The sequence below is a fragment of the Haemaphysalis longicornis genome, unplaced genomic scaffold, assembly GCF_048455015.1.
Source record: "Haemaphysalis longicornis isolate Haplotype H1 unplaced genomic scaffold, Haemaphysalis longicornis Haplotype H1 scaffold_7, whole genome shotgun sequence".
Lineage (NCBI taxonomy): Eukaryota > Metazoa > Arthropoda > Arachnida > Ixodida > Ixodidae > Haemaphysalis > Haemaphysalis longicornis.
The window spans coordinates 35,038,274-35,060,477 of NW_027526422.1; the positions used below are offsets into that span (position 1 = coordinate 35,038,274).

General features: G+C 45.9%; 2 protein-coding genes across 3 annotated transcripts; one reads left to right on the forward strand and one right to left on the reverse strand.

The window, feature by feature from the left end:
• Positions 1-25: 25 nt before the first annotated feature.
• On the reverse strand, positions 26-5,201 carry Psf2 (DNA replication complex GINS protein PSF2-like protein). Its single transcript, XM_077676702.1, has 2 exons — positions 4,560-5,201; positions 26-70 (listed from the first exon to the last, which is right to left on the reverse strand). Exons 1-2 carry the CDS (start codon positions 5,073-5,075, stop codon positions 29-31), a joined length of 558 nt encoding a protein of 185 aa, XP_077532828.1. The 5' UTR covers positions 5,076-5,201; the 3' UTR covers positions 26-28.
• On the forward strand, positions 4,738-21,716 carry Ada2a (Transcriptional adapter 2A). Of its 2 annotated transcripts, XM_077676701.1 has the most exons (12): positions 4,738-4,799; positions 4,929-4,986; positions 5,526-5,730; positions 5,879-5,970; positions 6,323-6,420; positions 7,340-7,399; positions 8,209-8,370; positions 8,944-9,165; positions 12,796-12,956; positions 16,946-17,027; positions 17,140-17,213; positions 21,438-21,716. In XM_077676701.1, exons 3-12 carry the CDS (start codon positions 5,578-5,580, stop codon positions 21,627-21,629), a joined length of 1,296 nt encoding a protein of 431 aa, XP_077532827.1. In that variant the 5' UTR covers positions 4,738-4,799; positions 4,929-4,986; positions 5,526-5,577; the 3' UTR covers positions 21,630-21,716. The 2 variants fall into 2 exon arrangements, with proteins under 2 accessions (XP_077532827.1, XP_077532825.1); XM_077676699.1 differs by lacking the exon at positions 4,929-4,986 and having other exon boundaries at positions 4,741-4,799.
• The last annotated feature ends 488 nt before the right edge of the window (positions 21,717-22,204 follow it).

Genomic DNA, 22,204 nt, shown 5'->3' on the forward strand with positions numbered 1-22,204 from the left:
AGTGAAACTGGGCATAGTTTTGAAAAAACTAGAACTGGCTTTGAGATGACGACGGCCCTCCACCTGGTCCCTGAAAGAGAATGAAAAAACATTTTGGTGTCTTTTTTATTGATTTGGACAGACAAACAAGATAGTGCTGGTAATCTATAAGGGGTTTGTATAAATTTTAGCAAAAACACCTTAAAAAATAACGATGTAAGGTGACTGCACAATTTAATGGACAAATCTTAAAAGAGATAGTTACCCCCTCGGGCAGAACGTCACCCACTTGCCAATGTGAACAACAGATTGAGAACAATTACCAAACCTTTCGGTTTTTTTTTTTTTTTTTTTCGTTTGCATGAACGACAATTGAATCATACAAGATTTTGACCAGCATACTACTATAACAGTTTAGCTGCAACATATTGCAAGTGAGGACTTTTATATTTAGTTTTCTGTGCAGTAGCATTGTTAAATGAAACATTGTAAAGTTAAAGATAACGAAGCATTGGCCACATGACAGTAAAAGCACCGATTGGTTCTTGTGCATAATACTATATCAAGCTCATTTAACCAACTTTCCTTTGTGTAAGTTGCATTATAGTATCAGCAGCTCCGTTTTTTTTTTCTTGCCTCTGTGGTAATTTTTCTTTTTCCTTAGATTTCTTTAATCAGTGACCGTTTTTAAATCCAGGACTGAACTTGGGCTTCTCGAATTCATAATAATTCACGCCGTAGAGGCCGGTGCAACCACCACAATGGCTAACTTGTGCTGCTGAACAAGAACCAACAGATTTGGTTAACAATTGTCATAGTTGGAGAGCAACTGTGCACGAGAAAAGTGGTCATTAAGAAAATTCCAGGTGGCCGGAACTAACATGTAACCCATCACTACCAACAACCATGTTTATCTGCAGCTGGCAACATACGCCTCAAGGCCTTGGCCACCCTCTCAGGTCAACAAAATGCGAACATGCACAGCAACTGACAAAAATTCCTCCTTGTGCTGCACTATTAATGACTGGAATAATCTCACAAGCAACACTGTTTGCGGCACCCATGAGGGTGCTTTAATTGGATGCCTGAAAAATTATCTCTACCTTTTCTGCATTTGTCAAAATGATGCATGCCACCGAATGATAGCCATACTTGTCATGTTCACCGGCAAACTTCGTCTTTCTTTTTTCTCTTTTTGCTGCTTGTTTTTAGAGGGTGTATTTCTGCACCCAAACTGTATTCTTATATTCTTATATGCCTTATATTCTTGCATGTACAATTTTGTGCTCTTTTTGGCGCAACCGATGTGATTGTACGCTTTTACACATAACATGCCTTGTGAAAAATTGAAGTATTGTTTACAATTAACAATATTACAGCATGCTGCGTAACTTAGATGTAGCTTTGACCCATCAAAACCCAATGTTCTTGTGAACAACCCACCGCATGTCAAATAGACACAAAAAGCTGCGAACACCGGGGCACACCACAGGGATACGCGACAATTCATAGAACGTTGTTTCGTTGAACGTCAATTTGTCGAAGGCAAGTCTATTTCATGAAAGCCTATTCATCGAATGCTGTTTCATCGAAGTGACGTCGCGAATTTCATCGAATGCTGTTTGAAAGCTTCAGGAGTGATCAGAATTGCTGCTAGAAAATTTCAAGCCCTTTAATTGCCAAGGAATTCTTGAAGTGTGAAATAGCAATTTTAGGGCCGCATGGAACTGCGCTTTTTTTTAAGCTCAAGTATTCTTCACTGCCCATTTCCTGGTGATCATCAGCAATGTGCAACAGAATGAACGCGCTTCAAGTGATGCTGCCTTTAGTGTTATCTTTACAGAAGTTTGCCTTCTATTACCCGCCCTTTTTTCTTTTGTTTTCCAAAACTGTGTTTCTACTAAGCATTTGACAACACAATTTGCCCGAAGGCATACATTTTTGGTACACACAGAAAATTCTTTAACCGCCTAGCAGAAATTTAAAAAGTTTCTATTGCAAGGGAGAAATGAGCTGTATGTGCAGCTACATTGTACAATGGCATAAAAGCATAGAATAGCTCAGTTGGTTAATTGCCCTCAAAAGTCTTTCACTGGCATGTCTGGCCGGTAGCTGAAGACTGACTAAAGGGCCGCCTCTTTGACCAATGCAGCCTTTCTCTGCTTTGGCGGCTGCTGGCTCTGCAGAAGTGCTTAGCCGTCCGGAGATTTTTCGCTCCTGTTGCAGATGGCTGAAGAACTGCGCCAAAAGCCGAGACGTAAATTCTGACAGCTTTCGAAAGCCTACCGAGCTAACTTTCTACTGATTTATTTCCTCGCGGCAGCCCTTGTTCCAATAAAGACAGAACGAAACCGAAGGTAGAGAGAAATCAAGGTAGAGCGGAGATCAGCAGTCCTCAAGGTAGCTGGCATACGTTCCACAAGACATAATTCTTCTTGAAGAAGCATATCACCTCGTAGGCAGCTGATGGGAACCTTTCGTTTTTCGAACTTCTGCAAGCCAAAAACTTTTTAGAAATCCGAAGTAACCCTGGTCAATTTATGTACCGCCGAACTATTCAGGGGGGACGTTTGCCAAAAAGGCCAAAGTGCAGAGTTATCGAAATTTAAGAAATTAGCGCTGCTTCCGTAAAGTTTCCAATCCGATCTTCTGGATGCACTTGGAAACATTTTGAAGCAAATACATGCTTGCATACAAAAAATAAACATAATAAGCAGTTGTTCTGACGATAGAAGCTTTTGGGGGAAAACAATAATTTATTTCTGTCCATGCAGGACAAAGCTTCTGCTCCACTGTACACATCCTATTTCGATAAATGGCCTCGATGAAACGACCTTCGAACCAACAGCGTTCAATGCAACGGCGTTTGGTGAATTGTCTGCAACCCGCACTACAGACATGAATGAAGCAGTGCTGATGGAGAAGCATTAAATGACCTATTAAGCAAAAATGATGGTGTTAATGGCATCTGTGGCAGTGAACAGCTCCTAAATTAACATGGCAGCAAAGCGACATTAATGAAAACAAGAACCGCATGGCTAGGCAAAGCCTTGGCATGCCCAAAGCCATGTAGAAAGCATAGTTGTACAGTGGTTGTGACTACCGTCCGGTGTTCTGCACACATTCTTCACTGACCTCGCCCAACGGCTCAAGAGTCCCCAGTGAGCCAGGCCACCCTGTGCTGCAATATAATTCTCAGCAATATCACTGAAATGATTCTGGCCTACAGCCAACATGCTAATGAAGAAACTCTCAGAACTGATCCATACCAATTTAATCTTCAAACTCAAGAAGATAGCCAGAAGCAGTAAGATCAATAAAACAGAAAGTACTGTTCAAACAGTCATTATTGTTTTCACAACAATAATGTTGGAGATGTACCAGGCTTGGAAGTACGATAGAAAAGAAAACCTGACAGCTCCAAAGCAGTGCCTCCAGCTGTTTGAAAAATGTGGTTGATTTCTGTGTCAAAAATAGGTAAAACACAAAAGTGAAATGCGCAACGAAATGTGCAGCTGAGCATGATTTGCAGGGAGGTGGCTGTCTTGTGGGTGTGCTTGGTGAGCGACGTCCTGCTGGCGGGTTGCTTCTGCAAAGGCGTACTGGCGTCATTTCCAAGGACGATATGACGTCAGTGAAATCTCGGTTTATACCGGCATAAAACACTTTCGTGTCAAAATATAAAACCCGAAAATGAACAACCCTAAGTATAACATACTCTTTAGCACTAACGGTTTCTTCCCCACAAGAAGACCCTGTGTGCAGGGGTGCACCCTTTACAGGCCACTTGCTCCATTGTACTGGCGTCATTTCCGTGAAGGATATGACTTCAGTAAAATGTTTGTGTATCCGGGAATAAAACACTTTCGTGTTAAAAAGCAAATGGCTCCGTAACGAAGCGTATCTGAAATGGTGAGACGTGCAGTCTGTAGGCAGATTGTGAAAAAAATTTAAAATTTGAACAATATTACTTACGTGGACACAATAGAAGCTACAGCGAGGTGGCACGTGCAAGCACCCTGATACGAAGGTGATGCCAACGGCAACCAAAAGCGAACGAGTTCGCAATACTTATCTGCAAATGGTTGGCTTGAGCAAACCATTTCTTCTGTGGCAATGCGCACTTCCCAACAGTGCTTTTGGTCACTGCGTTTAGTCATACTGAACAAGTGCAGGGACACGTGTTGTGAATCCCCACGGCGTGCACCCAAATAATTGTGCTTATGAACAAAAAAGAAAAAAAAAAAGCAACGAAGAGTACACACGTAGTGCAATGGTTTGTAGTGTAAAGGCCCGTTCACACTTTCCAACTGGAGCGACAAAAGCAACTCAATTTCTGTCGCCCGGCATCGCTCTTGTCGCGTCGCTCTTTTGTCGTCAAGACAAGAACGACTTGTGCGGTGCGACTAGAGCGACAGAAAGCGCGTCGCTTTTGCCGCTCCAGACGCAAGTGTGAACGAAACTGGAATGAATGAGAATACCCTAGCACACGAAGCCAGAGCCCAAAGACATCGAAAAAAAAAAGAATAAAAAGGGCTCTTCTTATGCAAGCAGCATAAATGACGGGCTTGACGGATTACCTGGCGCAACTTGTTGAGGTGGTTGAGGGCGCCGCAGAGAAGGCGGCGGACGGTGATAACCTCCATCTGGGTAAGGTTGTCGACCTTGGCGTGCACCTCGTCGCTTTTCACAAACGCGTCCACCGAGCTGCGCAGTTTGGCCTGGCGGATGTCCCAAATGTCTTTGACCAGCGTCCGCACTTCGCTCGCGTCCGGAATGTCGGCTGCCGCGACGTCGAAGAGCATCTGCGTCACTTCTAGGTAGTGCTCGCACGGCATTTTGGTGAACACCGGCGAGTCGATCTCCTCCCGCTTTTTCTCCTCGAGGTACTCCTTGGAGAGCCACTCCGGGGGCCTAATGTGGCACTGTCTCCGCTGCTTCATGTTCAGGGCCATCCAGAGGGGAACTTGGACCGGTGTCGACGGGAGGAAGGGACCGACGTCGCCGGTAATTAAATAGATCACGTCGTGACTAAATGAGGGAACGACTGTCACGAGCGTTTTTTCCGCGATGAATTCGGCGTCAGCGCACTGCATTTTTGCGCTTCACGGGCAGAACGCGCCCTTTACATGCGCGTGAAGCAGCGGAAAACATACGCAGAAACAACTCTATGGCAGAAACCACCGAAACTTAGCGCCACGATTTGCGCGCAAAAATAAGAGAACGCCCATGGTGGCTGCACTTTGCCGGAGATGCCGCCAATTTCATCCGGCAGATGTTTATTTCTTCATCTGTTTACATGTGAAAATTGAAAGTACAGGAAAAAAGAGTAAATACTTTTTAAGCATCCAAACGAAAATGTAGCCGTTGTTACCGGTTTAATAGATACGAACGGCTATGCAGCATTTGGTGCGGCTTATAGCGGCGCTGGTTGCGTACTTGAGGACATGCGCACGCACGTGTGTGTGCGAATTTAATTCATTGAACAGTAATGACCCCTTGAACTGTAGGTTACATTGAAGTCTTTCTCGCTTTCCTCACCACAGGCCACACAGGCTTGTAAGACATAGCAAGCAAGGCAACGCATCGATCAGCGGCATGGCGGAGTCGTGTTCCTTTTGCAGCTACGTTTTCACGGACGTCCACATTCTCTGCATGGACTGTCATCCGAAAGTGCCTATCTGCATTCGCTGCTTCTCAAAGGGCGTGGAGTCCCTAACTCACAAGAATGACCACCGATACACCGTCAAGGTAAGCGTAGCTGCCTTCAGCTTTGCTTTGTGTCCTTATAGTGTGGTAAAAGTAAGCTTAGGTAATATAATTATCGGAGTCAACATCTCGATATATACGTACGGTATTTGCCTCTAGAAACATGCCTCAGCTGTCGTGGACTTTGCAGACGACAGAGTTCCCCCTGCTGTGCAAAACGTGGACCGCCACAGAAGAATTGAAGCTGCTGGATGCCCTCCTGGAATGCGGTATTGGAAACTGGTACGGCATTGTCTCTCTGCCAATTTTGTTGGTTTATAACCTCGCACCTCAGATAAAGCGGTTCCATGAGGATGTCTACAAGGCATTACCTTGAAGCGCCTTGGAAAAACAGCATATATGATCATCAGCGTGCATCTGACATCGTTCGGATGTAAGAACATACGTTCTGACAAAACGCTGCTAATGACCACCAGTGCTATTGAGTGGCACATGGTTTGTAATGTTGATGCAGCGAAAAGAGGACAGGCCAAGCAAATTTTTCCTCGTGCTTTACCCGCAGTTGTATCCTTCATGAAAGTGACCTGCAACTTTTTTGTCTCCACGCAATGACAGCTCTCTTTTCTTTCTCCAGGACTGACATAGCCAAACATGTGGGCACCCAGACTGCCAAGGAATGCGAGTCACACTACCTGCAACATTACATCTATGCACCGACAAGTGAGCTCAAAGGTTCGTGTTACAAACATCTTGTTTAACCACAAGAAGCTGATGGTAACGTGTATGCTTGCGCTTGCTGGTTAGTAGGCTGCATGCGTCTGAATAATGTCAGCATTAAAGCATTAATGGGACGTTTGTTCCTTTTGTCTAATTGATAGATTAAGGGTCTCAGCTTGCACATGCTATGCCACACCCTGCAATGTTAATGGTGTTGATCAATAACAGTTGGCAAATCGCCACACAAGCAGCCCTTTGGAGTAACGGTTGTATCTGCATGCTGCACTTAATGATCGAGACAAATGTCTGCCTTTCTTATCGATGAATACAGTCGGATATAATAGACGCTGTTAATACGTCTGTAATATAAGCACACTAGTTTTCCTGTGCTTTTCTTCAGATTCTTTTGATACTGCACTTTTCTGCGACATGAATCGGGACGATTAGCTTATGTAGCACAATGTCTAGTTCCGACTAAGTCCATATGTTTAATTACCAGAGCATGAATGCTCCTGTATTTTTACAAATTAAAATCTAGAGGTGTCAACAGCTGCATTGCTTTGCTGGAGTTGAGGGCTCTTCGTTTACTTCCAGTTGTGTGTAAGCTTGCCTTGTGTATGGGGCAGTTACAGTGCACAAATGTCTCTCTGCTTTCCAAACTTTACTGACATCAGTCAGCTGCCACTACTGGGCGTCCAACCCATTTTCATGCCTTGTTTGTTGAGCCTTCATTTGACGACCGGAGAATTAACGAGAGAAAAAAAAAAAAGAGGCTTCACTAGTGTGGCCTCATTTGTCACCCTTTTCGTCTTGTCTTTGTGTACTGTTTATGCTAGAAGTGATGTACCAGCAGGCCCAGTGATAAACTCAGCTTTGTTGAAGAGGCGTTGTCATATCCTGGCTGATAATATACACGTATGTCTCTTTATTTTAGGCATCGCACCTGAACCTAGCTTTGAGGGCTACTGCCAGCTGGCTCCCGTGCCATACAGAGGTGAGTGAGCAAGTGTACTCAATTGCAAGGTTGTTATTTGTTTTTTAAGCTTGGTATGTAAGCCTTTCGTTATATAATAGAATGGGATGTCTTCAGGAACAGTGGCCTTGGAATTTGTAAGTGACAATTGGCGGTACATGGGACTCTAAATAGGTTTGGTGAAGATGGAAGTTCGGGTGGGATAAGGTAGCATAATGATGACTAAAACAGCTCCTAAAAACAGGACAAGTAGTCTTGTTTGTGCCCTTCTTCACATTCTCTTGCCTTTGGACTGTTTTCCTTATCATTCCGAGTACAAATGACTGCTAGTAAAACACAAACGTAACAAGGCTGTCTTTACTTTTACGGTGTCATCTAGGGGGATTCCGCTACCATTCAGGGCAAGGGAAACCAGTCCAGCTCACAGAATGCTGAGGCTGCGAGTTCGGCCAATTCTTGCAATTCTTTTTCCATGTTCCACCCGCTCCCAAAAATAAAAAGAATAACCTGGGGAACAACACCCACTCCAGCAATGTTATGGCAGGTTTAAAGCCAATTAAAAATAAATGAACAGGGGTTATAACCCAAACATACTTTGTGCTAATAGAGCCAGTTCGTAGAATGTAAAAATGAATACCCCCCCCCCCCCCCCCCCCAAATATCAGCAACCACCGAGGTGAGTAATTTTGTTCCACAGAAGTATGCCAATCCGACCAATTGTTTATTTTGCATCAAGCCGAATTGGGTGGTGTGAAACCACCTTGTGTTTTGCAAACCAATCTGTCATGCCTCGGTTTGAGTGAGAGGGAGACCCCATTGTGTCGTTGCAGTGTCAGAGGACCCGCCGCGCCCCGTGCTGTGCTCCCAGCAGCAGTCGGAGATGGCCGGCTACATGGCGGCCCGCGGAGACTTTTCCCACGAGTTCGACAACTATGCCGAGATGGACATGGCTGAGCTGGACTTTGACCAGTGCGAAGATGACCTCGACCGGGGTGAGGGGCCACTCTCTTCTCCTGCGGTGCTGCCTAGTTCTTATTCTGCAGGCGTTTGTTGTCCCGAGACCAGCAGCTGGAGACGTATCTTTGCCGTTGCCCGTCTCTTCCTCTGACCCCCTTGGTACGCAGACACAGGAAGCTGCTCCTTCCTGCGAAGTGCCCGCTTACTTTTATTCTTGTCTGGTGACAGTTTGCAGGCTGGTTTTTAATTGTGGGTTTCATTAACAAGAATGACATCGTAAACTGCTGATTTGCATTGAGCGCTTTGTTTTCGTGCTCTCTATTCAACATGCTTTTTTTGGCTCCCATGGATACTGAGGTTGGCATTGATGCTAGGAGGGCCAAGAGTGTTGCCACATTCAAAGACTTGGTGTGGAACAGAGATGCATGACCAGCTGCACTGCACTTTGTAGAGAACCCACCTCACCTGTATATATGTTCCCTGTTTCATTATCACAATGTCCTGTATGTAATTGCTAACATACAGCTGTTTCACAGTGATAAGGGAACTAACAAACTTCTGCAGTGTGTACCGCAGTTAACCTGTTTCCTTCTTTGCCTGGAGCGCAGAGCTGCAGCTGGCCCTGGTGTCCATCTACCGGAGCCGTCTGCGGGAGCGCGCCCGCCGCAAGTGGCTGGTGCGCAAGCACGGCCTGGTGCACGGGCCGAGGAACCAGCTGAGCTGGCGCCGGTACAGCACCACCCTCGGGGAGGCCACCACGGCCCTGCTGGGCCGCTTCATGCAGCTGCTGCCGCCCGAGGACTTCGACTTCCTCTGCGAGGGCCTGCACAGTGAGGGGCTTCTCTCCACTCCACTCGGGGGGGACTTGGGATGTGGGGGGGAAAGCAGCTACGCAGTTGGCTGCATTAGCTGTTAAAAGAATGATGCCGATGGTTGGGCTTCCCCTCCGCTTGTGGTCTACACATTCCCACCGGTCAGCTGCACTATCATGTGGACCCCGCTCTCGGTTGAGCAGTGTGCGTGGATATTGTGCTGATGCATGCACACACATGCACACCAACCGAGCCCACATTGAAATAAGCACGATGAAACGGAACTGAGCCAGACTAAATCTGACTGACTGAACAGGTCCGGCCTATACGGACTTCTTTTAGACCTGTGCACAAACTTACCCATCCCATCCGGGATCTACCATATCTGACCCTCTATGCGGTTCTGTGCTTTAAAATTGGTGGACATTCCATCATGCCCCTGCATGCTATTGCATTTAAAAGCTACCATATTTACTCGCATAATTCGTGCCCCCACGTAATTTGCGCACCTCTAAGTTTTTTATCCAGGTTTACAGAAAAAAAATTTTTAAAGGCTAACTGCGCTCAAAATTTCAACCTCATGAAAACAACTATTTCCGTATAGTTTGCTGAAAAAGAAAGCAAGATGCAAAATACAGCAGCTGATATACGTGCATGGACGCCGCAAGCGATCAGCAAAAATCGGTGATTTTGAAACTGAAATTGAGGAGAGCGCGGCCATTGAAGTGACGTTGCAGTCGACCAGCTAGTGGCCGGACGGCCAGCAGGTTGGGAGCAGGCCTGCGCACAAGCTCTATGCGCGCACGGGGCAGCAAGTGGGTAAAGCGTTCGCAGCAGAGCTCGACCGCTTCTCAAGCTGTGTGGCTGGCCAGAGGAAGAAGCCCCCGTTGGCCAGAGCGTGACAGGTGCATCATAGCTGTTTGCGCGATCTGCCGGCAGGTGCAGCGTGGTCTGTGGCGGAGCTTTTTTAATCGCTTCCGACTGATTAACGAGTCATTTCACGGGGTTACCACTCGTGTCCCAGCGGATTTGGTGGTAGGTACCACACATTAAAAATAAATTTGGTCGAGCTGAAATTTGAGTGCAGTTGGCCTTTAACTCGCATATTTTGCGCTCCCTGTCTCGCCTGAGGCAGCCGTGGTGGGCATGCAAAAACAAGCACGCTTTGGGTGGCAGCACAGCGACATGGAAAATCACAGCAAGACTGTGCATGCATAGTCCCTTTCTTCTTTCCTTGTTTCTTTACTCTCCTGTGCTTGGATGCTCCCCGACCCCCCCCCCCGCTCCTCCTCCGTGACAGAGCGGAAGTGAGAAGGAACATCCAGGCACCCTACCTGGCAACACTGTGCCTTCTTCGCCCTTCCCGACACATGCACACCCCTCCTGTCATCCTTTCCATGGGGAGTTGGAACTGCTCGAGCGTGTGCCTCCCGTCTCCTCTCCTTTCTCTTCCGCTGCGAGAATTCACACACAACATATGCAAATGCAGGCGCAGAGTCAGAAGCACGAATTTCTGCATCAGAGGTGCACGAAGGCGTATCAGCCCTGCCGCAGTGTCGCACAAACCTCACCCCTGCTTTCCTGCATTCGCACTGCGACAGAATCCTCCCTTGGTGCTTATGGTTCGCTGTCAGTCTGTCACGTTTTGCTTCAGCAACGGTGGGCTACAAACACTGTATGGCAAAATACAAAGTCAGTGTCATTGAGTTTGCCGAGGAAAATGGGAACTGTGACACCGCACAGTACTTCAATGCGAATGGGAGCCACGTGGGGTATTTGGATGCGCTTCGGGAGGACAGTGACGGCTGCCGTCATGGTGACTCCTAGTCAGACTTCTCGATCAGCTGTTCGGACTAGACAACAACGGGATCAGACTGGTGAAAGTACCAGTCGCTGGTCAGTAAAAGCTTGTTGATTCAAACTCGAAGGGGACCATAAAATTGTTCGAATTAAGCAGAGTTCGAATTAGCGGTCGGACGCTAGAACAAAGGGACATCACACCACACTGCACGGGCAGAACACAAAGAAGCCACCTCTGAACTCGTTATCACGAATTAGGCGCTATTACACCTTTGTGGCAGGTGATTTTGTAAATAAAAATGGCATGTGTCAGAGCACTGGCGCCGGTGGCACGGCGCCCTCTGTAGAAGCGAAATAAGCTATTGCAGGAGCGTAGCATGCGTGTGCCACACTATTGTTTTTCTGCTTCATTGTTATGCATCTCTAGTAAATTTGGTTTGGTTTAAATTTACAACACATTGTAATCACTCTGGGCCGACTTCTTCTCCGATGAGCGATGGAAACCAGGAGATCACAGTTCAAATTAACCGTTATGGATACCAACGCCTTCGAATTATCGGGAGTTTTCCCCCATCGAAATATACAGGGCCGTGCCGGGACCAGGACGTGAGTTCGAATTAACCGGAAGTTTGAATTAACCAAGTTCGAATTATCGAGCTTTTACTGTACTATCATACTCCATTTCGTCTTAAATGTATATTCTGCTTCAGGACCATTTACATGTTATTTTGGACTTTTTCGTGAAGTCCCTGCATAATTTGTGCACCCCTTCGATTTTGAAGCCCTAACTTCGCAAGAAAAAAGTGCACAAATTATGTGAGTAAATGTGGTAGTTTTGGATTGTGAAAAAGCATAGATAAGCGGTGAGCAGAAGTGACACTTGTGTCTCTGCCTGTAGCATTGGGCCATCCTAGGTGGAAGGCCATTACAGTTTCCTAAAGGGTCACTCAAGAAGCCCCCCTGGTGCGGCACTGTGTGTTTACAGTGCATGTAACTTGCTTGAAGTGCATAATGAGAAAGGATCATATTTTGCACTATTTCTTGGCATATTATCTTCTACAGGGGGTACAAAAGTTGTGACATAGCCAAACTAAAGGTTTGTTGTAAAACAAGGAGACTGAAATTTATCCCTTGATGTGTGATCTAGCAAAGAATTCAGCTTTAGGTGGGGTGCGTTTGAGACGCACTCCCACATGACGGAAGAGCAGCTTACCATTGCCACCAAAGAAATGAAATGTAGAGCATGCGCTTAGTGCATTCAACCAGTGGCACCTGTTTGACAGTAATTTGGCATTCGTTGAGGTACCTTTTGAGCTTTCCCTGTTTCCAAAAGCCACGCAAAAGGATATGTGTCAGCGGGTGATGTTTACAAACAGCATCTGTTCCATAGAGCATTCATTTTCATATCATCATCATTAACCCATTCTTGTCCTTTGGAGGATGAAGGCCACTTCCATGTTCCTTAGATCGTTCCTGTCTTGCGATTCCCTAGTGTTCATTTGCCTCCGAATTTTCTGATTTCATCCTCCGTCTGCTAATGGTCTCGTGGCACCCACTCTGCTACTTTGGTGCTCCACTGGTTGTCACTTCTCCCCATTGCATATCCCGCCCAAATATCCACCTCTCTTACTTTGAGCTATGATGTCTTTCACCTTAGTTTGTCCTCTGATACTGGACCCTCGTTTTCTATTAAAAACACTATCCCATTGTCCGTTTCTCCGTATCTCATTTGGCTCACCGAAGTATTCCTTTCAATAAGGCGCTGCAAGCGCCTCATTGTAGTGAGTGATGCCAGCTGGAACTGGCCTCCTCAGCAGTGCATGCCCTGCCGTGTTCTTTTGTGCACAGGCGAGCAGCTCCTGCGGCAGCATGTGCACCTTCTGCAGGAGTCTCGACGGGCGGGCCTCACCCGACTGGACAGCATTCCCCTCTTCAGGCAGTGCAACCGGTGGAGGGCCGCCCACCGGCCCAAGCACACCGCCTTCACCGAGCTCCTTGCACACATCAAGGTGGGCGTGCGGCGTGTCTTCCAACACGGGGCGGAGCGGGTGGCTGACAGATGCCCTGAGGGACGTGACCTCGTAAAAGTTGTATTAATAACCCTTTGATGCCCAACATTGCTCAGGAGCAAAAACTCAGACAATATTTTTTTCTCTCGCACTTTGTGGTTTTCTTTTTTTTTTTTTTTCCTACATTTAACACCATCTGTTGACAGGCAAAGGTTCCTGGACCTTCAAAAATTGAAAAGAGAGAGCAGCACATACGTCTGTGTGCTAAAAAAAGTCTTATTTATGCAATTCAATCCGCATTGAGCCTGGGGGCTCAATGGGCTAGTGACAGGTAAGTGAAATTATGCAATTACATTGTTAGTACAAATGAGAGCAATACAAACTTTATGTTATTGTCTTCACTTGAACCATAAATTATGCTGATCGAGGTAACTTTCTTGTTCAACTGATATGTGGGCAGCCAGTGCCCATTGTTTCCCAGTGCCCAGTGGGTCCCAGTATCCGTGCTGATGAACCAAATTTTTTTCTTACATCATATTTGTGATCGGAAGTTGTTTTAAATTGTAAAAATGTTTTCACAGTCCTAAGCAAAAAAATTAATGTTTTGGGCATCAAAGGGTTAATGCAAAATTCTTCAGCACCCTTTGTGTGGAAAACCAGCGCTGTCATTGTTGTCTAGTACAGAAAATAGCCGCTGCTGTAAAGGGTTGGACTGTGTACAAAAACGTTGGTACTTATGCCAAAGTGCGTATGAGGGTTAATCTTGATGAAGTAAGTTAATTAGCTTGACAAATAATTTGATACATTCGAGTTTGTATGAGAATCGAACCAGTGTCTCTGGAGTAGGAACCGAATGCGTTACCACCATGTCACCTCAGCATGTTGCCAGGGGTAGAACGACAGTTTGTCGAGTGCGACAGATGGACGTGACAGCACATCTTTGAACAGCAGCGTAAAAACATACACTAGGGGAAGAAAATGACAGGGCAACAGGATGACGCTGGAAATGACATGACAACAGCGTCATTCATCCTGTCATTTTTTTTCCTTAGTGTCTGTTTTTACGCTGTTGTTCAAAGATGTTCAACCAATACCAACTCGCCTAAATGTCGATCCCAGTCATAGAGAACGATGACTCTCGGGACGCTGTGGCAAGAAGTGTCCTCAGTTTGCTTGTCGAAATGATTCAGGCCAACAGACGAAGAAAGAGGTGCCAACACTGTGTAGCAGTAAAGTGGCCTTTGATGAGTATTGCCAGTGGAAACTGTAATGCTCAAAGCACTGTTAGGGAACTCAAGTGCCCTGAAGGTATTTTTATTTTTCGTCACGAGTGTGGCTCTTAATCTCTTATTTCATTGTTCCTAAAGCTCTGTAGTAGATAAAGCACCAGAGAAAATATAATATCGCCCCTGAGGAATTTCAGTGCATTTTGTTTTTTTGTTTCGAGATTATTATTTTAAAGGGGCACTTAAGTGAATTTGTCAAAATCCTGTTTTTTCTTGAACTGAGTAGACTGGCTCAAATAAACACACTTTTCATCGTTTTGCTGGGCGATAATGCGGTATTTATTTTATAAACCCTAAAAGAAGAAAAAAACTACCATGTGCGGTTTGCGGCGGCCGCACCAACTAACAGCAGTGACGTCAATACAAGGGTCTACATGATTGGAAGATGTCGAAGATTAGAATTCAAACCGGTTTTGTTTTTGGTTCTATGCATCGCTTGGAACTAATTTTGCAGCTCATTAAACTTTGGTGGCACCACTGGCAAGGAACCATTTTGAGTGCCCATTTCAAACACCGAAGTTTAATGAGCTGTAAAATTAGTTCCAAGCGATGCATCAAAAAATTGCTTCAATTATTGCATTCACCAGGGTTCATAGCATTGGAAAATATAAAGATTACAGTTTTATGGCCAACACTGCTTTGTCTATTGTTTGAGCAAAAGTGACTAATTATCGCTAATTATCTCGGGAACTAATTGACCAACTGAAAAAATAATGTCATATTTGAAATCAGTGGGAAAACAGCAGCAAGAGTGATAACTTCCAAAAAGTTTACTTGAAAAATTAAAAGAAGTTGTGTAAGACCAGTGTCCCCCCTTAACTCTTTCGTTACCGCGGGAAATTGACCAATTTTGAAGGGTCTAATAAAACATTTTTTTGTGCTATACATATTGGTTAGGCACACATTGCAGTGACATACAATGCAGATTATTCCACGCGCTTTCCAACGACACCAGTTTTGTTAATGTTTTCCTAAATAATGATTCCGAAAAAAATTATCGAATTCGAAATTTTTATCCGCGCGTCGAAGAAAAAAGAAAAAAGTAAGTTGTGTATAATAAACCACGTGTAGTAGAAAAAATTCAGAATATACATTTTGTAGGTAGACATTTCAAAAACCCGTCCTAGAAAAAAAAAATTGAGTTGCGCAGTACAATTTGTCAGATACAAAAGAAAATGTTAGCCCACGTGGTGCCAATGCCATGTGGTGAAGCCCAACCTCTATTTCAAGTTTTGCTATTTTGGATAGTTCTCTAGAAGAAATCTGGTGGTTTGACATTATTAAAGGCCCAAATTAGCCTCCACGTGATGTAAAAACACCTTGTCAATGATTATGACCGGCACAATATTGAAGGCAAGCAAGCGATGTGAAAAAATCCGCTTGGAGTTGAGAACCAAACTCTTTGGTGGATGCTTGTTGACGTTCTGATGATCGCTCATCAGTCAGAACTTTCATTTGCGTTTTATTATCATGTTTTGACTCACTATGGTAGCCCTGCTTGCAGGAATAAGGTACGATGCGCTAGAATCATGCCCAGCAAGCTTTCACCAAGCCGCCGTCGGGCTGTGAAGCGAGTTCAGCACTACGAGCCTACTGCATTGCAGCGCCACCTAACAATTTCGAAAATAAACAAATACAAGGCTGTTGGAGACTTTGTCAGAATAAACAGTACTACTAAGAAGCGACACTAGACTTCCGGAAATACCCTCGTATGAAACCGAAACTGGCTGGTGAACAGCTGGCGGTGTTCAAGGCCAATTGGAAGCGTTCTCCTCGTCTGAATTGATACCCGACGACTTGGTGTTATCGTTTGACTTTCAGGGGAAGCTCTTATCGCAGAAGCAAGGCGTAGATAAAGTGGAAGCGCGAGCGGCATGCTTGTTTTGAGGAGCAGTAGCGGGCAATGGAGGCGCCATGGCAAATGAGCTTGTAGTTGGGTAACTGCGTAGTAGCGCCAAATATGAATTTCGCAATGCGAAAACGAAACCGAAACTGCTGGAAACTGGTTGAAAATGTCAGGCACACTTGCTAGACATGCGGGGGACCATCAGAAATAAGCTTTGGGAGAATAAAGCTGCCCTTTGTCCGAACCAAAGATAATTAGTGAATAGCTGGGGCCATTTTCAAGTAATTATCACCTCTCAACGCTGTCGGATTACAAAGCTGACCCCATTATTTGGTATTTGACTTGCCAGCAGCCTTTTGACAAAAAAAATATTACGGTAATGCAGCCTAACCACGACCTGCATCCTTTTTTCTCAAGTGCAGCAGCCACGCCCCCTTCGTCAAAAACACGCGCACCTCAGCTCGCAAAAAACGCTGCCAAAAATCTCAATGTCGCCGGAGCGGGAAAATTTAAACTGATTCTAAAAGGGCAATGCCTAGACTAATCACTGGCTGCATTAGGTGTACGAGAAACGACTACAACATGTCGAAATAGGCAATATAAATCATCGATCACCGGTGATCGATTTGAATAGGCGTGGTAACGAAAGAGTTAAAACGATACAAGTAAATTTCTTGCATTGGCATCAACCTTGCATGTTAGTGGACCACAGTCATCATGAACCTTTGGGAAATGGTATTGGGGGTACTTTAGGCCTTCGAAACTCCAGCCAAGTGATGTCACTTTTTATCCATCTTTGCTTGCGATTTTGATGATTTTTTAAGGAGAGCTTGTTGTACTTAAACATTTTATTTCAGAACGAAGCATCGACGCAAGTCTGGCTGCACAAGCAACTTGTGAAGGACGTCTCCCTATCCCCGTCATCTTCGAAGGGCTTGGGTGAGCTGTTCTTCGTTTTCTCGCCACACTAGCGAACAGTTTCATGCAATATTGACTAGCATTGGTTCATACTGCTGTGAGTAATATTAAGTGCCCGACTATGTTTTCCCAGTGCGGCGTTCTGCTCCACCACTCGCTATCGAAGGCCTGCCTGGCTACGACAAGCTCAACAGCGAGGAGAAAGAGGTGAGTACACTGTCCCCCACTTCTAGATTCTTTTTTGAGCGTACCGCATAATTTATAAATTCCGACCACAGGAAGCATTTTTTTCTTAGCTCTTTCACGATGGCGCCATAGGCAATCGGAAGGCGGTGTTCGATGATTTCAAATCTCCCGCAAAATCTGAAACGCGCGCTCCACAGACAACTATCACCATCTGGTGTGTTCATTGGCAACTTCTCTTTCAATTTCGGTTTCGTTGGTTTATGTGTCTCGTGTGGTGGCGGTGTAGCGAGAGAAATATGAACCAAAGGTAGAGGGAAGGGAGCAGGAGAAAAAATGGCGTCGGGTTCGCGCCGCGCTCCGCACAGTCGGACTGCTGTAGCAAGCACTTCGGCAGCTCCTGCTGTCGATTTTTCTGAGTCCAGCAGCAGTGAGGGGTCAAGCAATGATGTGGGATCTTCGGATTTCAGTTCGGATGACGAAGCTCCGGTTCAGGTGCCTCGCACTTCAACAAGCGCTGGCAGGTAATTTTGTTGTGACTCTGCGCTGTATTTGTAAACAAAACGTGCTTCTTATCTGTCAACTGCGGTTTTGATTTTGTGTTTAGGGTCTCGACAACGTACGGCCAGGATATTTTGCCAAATGCACCGCACCATATCGCGCTATTACCTTCAAGATAACCTGGCGGACGTGTCAGATTAGCACTGCAAGATTCAGGTGCGACGGTTCTCGAGAGCGCTGGATTTTTTTTCTTGTTTTTTACCACCGAACTGATGAGGATTTGTGCGAGAACACAAAAGAGCATACTTGGATGCGCATTTTACAGAGACTCACCCACCCTTGAGTGCCTTCGCGGCGTGGTACAGCCGTCAGTTTCGCTAGGTTGACGGGCCCTCAAAAATTGAAAACGTGGTGTACATTGTTGATTTATATATATTGAATCATAGCCAAAGAACTTAGGAAAAATTTGTGTATCTTAAAATTCCTGAAATAATTTTTAGTCTTGGTAAAATTGCCCATTTGTGTTTTTCGTATACTTTTCTTGGGGACTTTTTTCTGGTTACTTGACGAATAAACTGTAGGTAATTGTACCTTTAACAAAACTGCTGCTTTCTGTTTGGAAGAGCAATTTATAAGCTATAATTTCATGCATAGCAAGGCTAAGTGTGTCCAGTACCTCAAGAGAAAAAAAAAAAAGTTTTGTGGAAGCACTCAAAATCGGCAGTTTTTCCGCCGTAACGAAAGAGTTAAGGCTCATGATGTGCCTTCACTTGTCATACCTAATCATCGTAATTTTGTGAAACCCATGTTTAAAGTTTGCTTTCCTGCAGTGCGTTTTTGCACAACATCGAATGCCATCACTGAGGCGCAGTTGCAGTACTACTGTATTTATTCGATGATAAGGCGACGGTGCAGTTTGGAGAAGTATTGACCTTTTCCATTGACCGTGTTGACCTTGGAGAAGCATTGACCGCAGAAGCAATGGCCTTTGGGTGAGCAGTGCCCCTGGTTTTCAGCACCACACTTACTTTATCCAGTTGAGAAAAGTCTCCTCCGTCATCCACCATTTCTCCTGAAAACAAATGTGGACATTCTGCGGGAACACCTCGTTCTTCAACAGCCTTTTGGTTTAGGATGATGCCAACTTGCCACCTTTTTCTGAAAAAAAGAACTGGCCTTTCAGGGCGGGGGTGGGACATGGTATACAGAAGGTTGAATTTGTGTTGAAAAAAGACACCATGTTTTTTGACATGCAATGCCATTTATTGTAGGGTTTTGCTGGAGAGGAACCAACACAATGTTTGTACCGACAGAGACTGAAATTTGGATTCGTTTGATTATGAGGTTTAACGCGCCGACGCTACACAGGCGATGAGGCACGCCGTAGTGGAGGGCTCTGGGTTAATTTTTACCATCTGGGGATCTTTAAAGTGCGCCGAAATCTCGTACACACAGGCGTTTTTGCTTTTCGCCTCCATCAGAAAAGTGGCCGTTGCGGCCGGGAATCAAACCCGCTTCCTTGGGCATTGACTGAGATTTTGATTATTGCTCTGAATGTGCTGCCCTGAAAAGTAATCGCACATACTTTGTCCATTAAAAGCTCACTCTTCTTTGCATCTGAATCCACCAAGTGAACGTTAAATAGTATTCGCTGCGCATAGCATAATGATTTGATATTCAAATAAACATTTTGATTGATTGTAGGGTTTAACGCGCCGACGCAACGCAGGCGATGAGGCGCGCCGTAGTGGAGGGCTCCAGATTAATTTTGACCACCTGGGGATCTTTAACGTGCGCCGAAATCTCGTACACACGGGCGTTTTTGCTTTTCGCCTCCATCAGAAAAGCGGCCGCCGCGGCCGGGAATCGAACCCGCGACCTCGTGCTCAGCAGCGCAACGCCTTAGCCACTGAGCCACCGCAGCGGGTATTCAAATAAACATGCACGCTGAATAGTGTGCAATACGCCAAAAACGCAGAACGACAACAGTGGCAGCACTTGCTGGCCGCAGCGGCAGCATTTCATTGTGTTGTTCCTCCCTTTGGTCTCCCTCCAGCTCGAGGAATGTGCTCGCCTGCATATTTTCTCTGCTCAGTGTCTTTGCGCAGCTTGTGGACACATATTATATGTAGTTGCTGAATTGACACTTATAAAATGCAAAGGAAATAATAATCAGGGCATGGGCACCAGAAAACTGGCTAATAATAGCCAGTTTTCAGTACAGACCAGCAATCAGTCCACGGTCTAAAAAAACGGGCAGAACGTCAAAAACGTCAAAACCGGGCAGGTGGCAACCTTATTGCGCTTTCCATTTGGCGAACAGGAGCACTTCTAACTGCACTCAAAGTGCTCTCGCGAGGTCTGGCGTCTTCCAGTGGTCAGGCAGGAGCTGGAGCGTTGTGTTTCATTGGTCGAGGAGGAGCACTTTTTTGGTGCTCAGAACAGCCGAGAGCAGTTCTGGGTACTCCGTCGCCAGCGGTGGAGTAACAGGGGTTGCCGAAGAAGTCACATGACCTCTTTTACGTCACTTCTGGTTTTATCCCCGGGGTGGCGGAGGAAAACAGGCGCAATCTAGCAGCCACGATAGTCGTTCAGTGCGTACAGCAGCAGCTAAGCACCGCCGTCAGGGAAGGAATTGCTGCTACTTTAACACTCATCGCCTACTTTATCATTCGTCGCCGTGAGGAAGGCAGACACAAAACCACCGGCACGTATCTGGCAAAACTGGCGCGGAATAACTGCGTGCAGACAACGCGAGCGCGCGAAATGCTTCAGGAAGCAAGCGCGGGAAAAGTTTGGTCACATGACCCTTGACATCACGCCCTCCCTCTCTTTTCTCTGCTCCCGGAGCAGCGCGAATGTTTCATTCGCGGAACGAAAGCACACGTCCCCGTTACTCCCGTGTGCTGCTCTGGCTGCTCGCTGCACTTGCTCCTGTTCACCCAATGGAATTCGCCATTAGATGATGAAAAGGGGCAACTTCTGCCCATCGGTGGTGCAGGCTAGCATCACAGTTATCCTAGCTTTCCTGTTGCCTGTAGTGCGCAGGCTCTTTGGGCGATCACCTTTTTGGTGAATGGTATGGGCCGGTGGCATATAAAAAAGAATTGGAGTTTTGTTGGTGTTTGCCAGTCTGCCCGAGTAAGACGTCATGGTTGCATCACAGGCCGGTAACATATCTTTGAAAAGAAATTAGGTTTTCTTCATAGACCCTGGGAAAGTTCTGCATCACAGAGGTCTTCCTGCGCAAGGAAAACCCGGCCTTCATGTACTTTTGCACCCGGCTGTGGATGTTACATTGTGGATGTTAGTGTGGGATGTTACGTTCTCTTGCGATTTCGTGTTCCTTCAACCACTGCCTCCTGTATTTTTTCAATGCCAAACGCATTGCCTGCTTTACAATGGGAGTGACAGGGGCCTCCAACGCGCCTACGCAACGCAGGCGATGTGGCGCGCCATAGTGGAAACCTCCGGATTAATTTTGACCACCTGAGGATCAACTCCCCTTATATTCGAATAAATACGGTGCATTGAATGGAGCTACAAATAAAAAAAAAAGGTGCAGGTACTTTTTTTTCTCAATTTTTATTACTTTGACCTGGTGTCGCCCTTCTTCCCTTGGCATTTCTTTTTGTGGCGCTTCACCATCGCTTCTGACAGCAGTGGTACATGCATTTAGAAAGCCAGTGCCGCACTTTGTTTCCCTGATCTCACAAGTGTTCCTGAATTCCCATGCCGTGCTTGCAGCTGTGCGCGAACCTGCGCATCGTGCCGGAGATGTACATCCACTTCAAGGGCCTGCTGGTGAACGAGTACCAGAAGCTGGGTTCCCTGCGGCTCGCCAACGCGCGCGCCATCATCAAGATCGACGTGAACAAGACACGCAAGCTCTACGACTTCCTCATTGCCCAGGGCACCGTCAAGAAGGACATCAGCTGACAGACACGCGGTCTCTGCCGCAAGATAGGATCTTCGTGTTTGTTACACAAAGAATACACGGCTGCCTCCGTGGGCTCCCTTTCATCACTGCTGTCCGTATTGGTCCGCGTGTAGGTGCGCTTCAAATGACATCGAGCTTGTCGAAGCTTCGAACAATGAAAAGGGACATTTTAAAGGGGCCATTCAGACAAAATACAGGTTTTTTTATTCGAAAGATTTTGTGTTTTATAGCTCCCCCAGCGCTTGTCTGGCAGCAAACAGTGTCGTATTCACTGAGAAATTAATTTAGGTTAAAATTTTGATTCACCCGCCAAATTGTGTGTTTTCGTGACGTCTGCCATGAAGTCATGAGGGCGGGTATTACGCACATCCAGTGAGTCATTAGGCTCTGCAGCCTTGCTTACTGTCAGTCATCCCAGATGACACTACCATAGTCTACCACTGCTTTGTTTTTGACCGTATTTGCACCTGGCTTGTTCTTGTTACGGTAGAAAGTAATCGTTTCGGGAAACATGGTGTATGGTCGACAAACAGGGACACTTAACTCTTTCGTTACCGCGGTAAAATTGACTGAT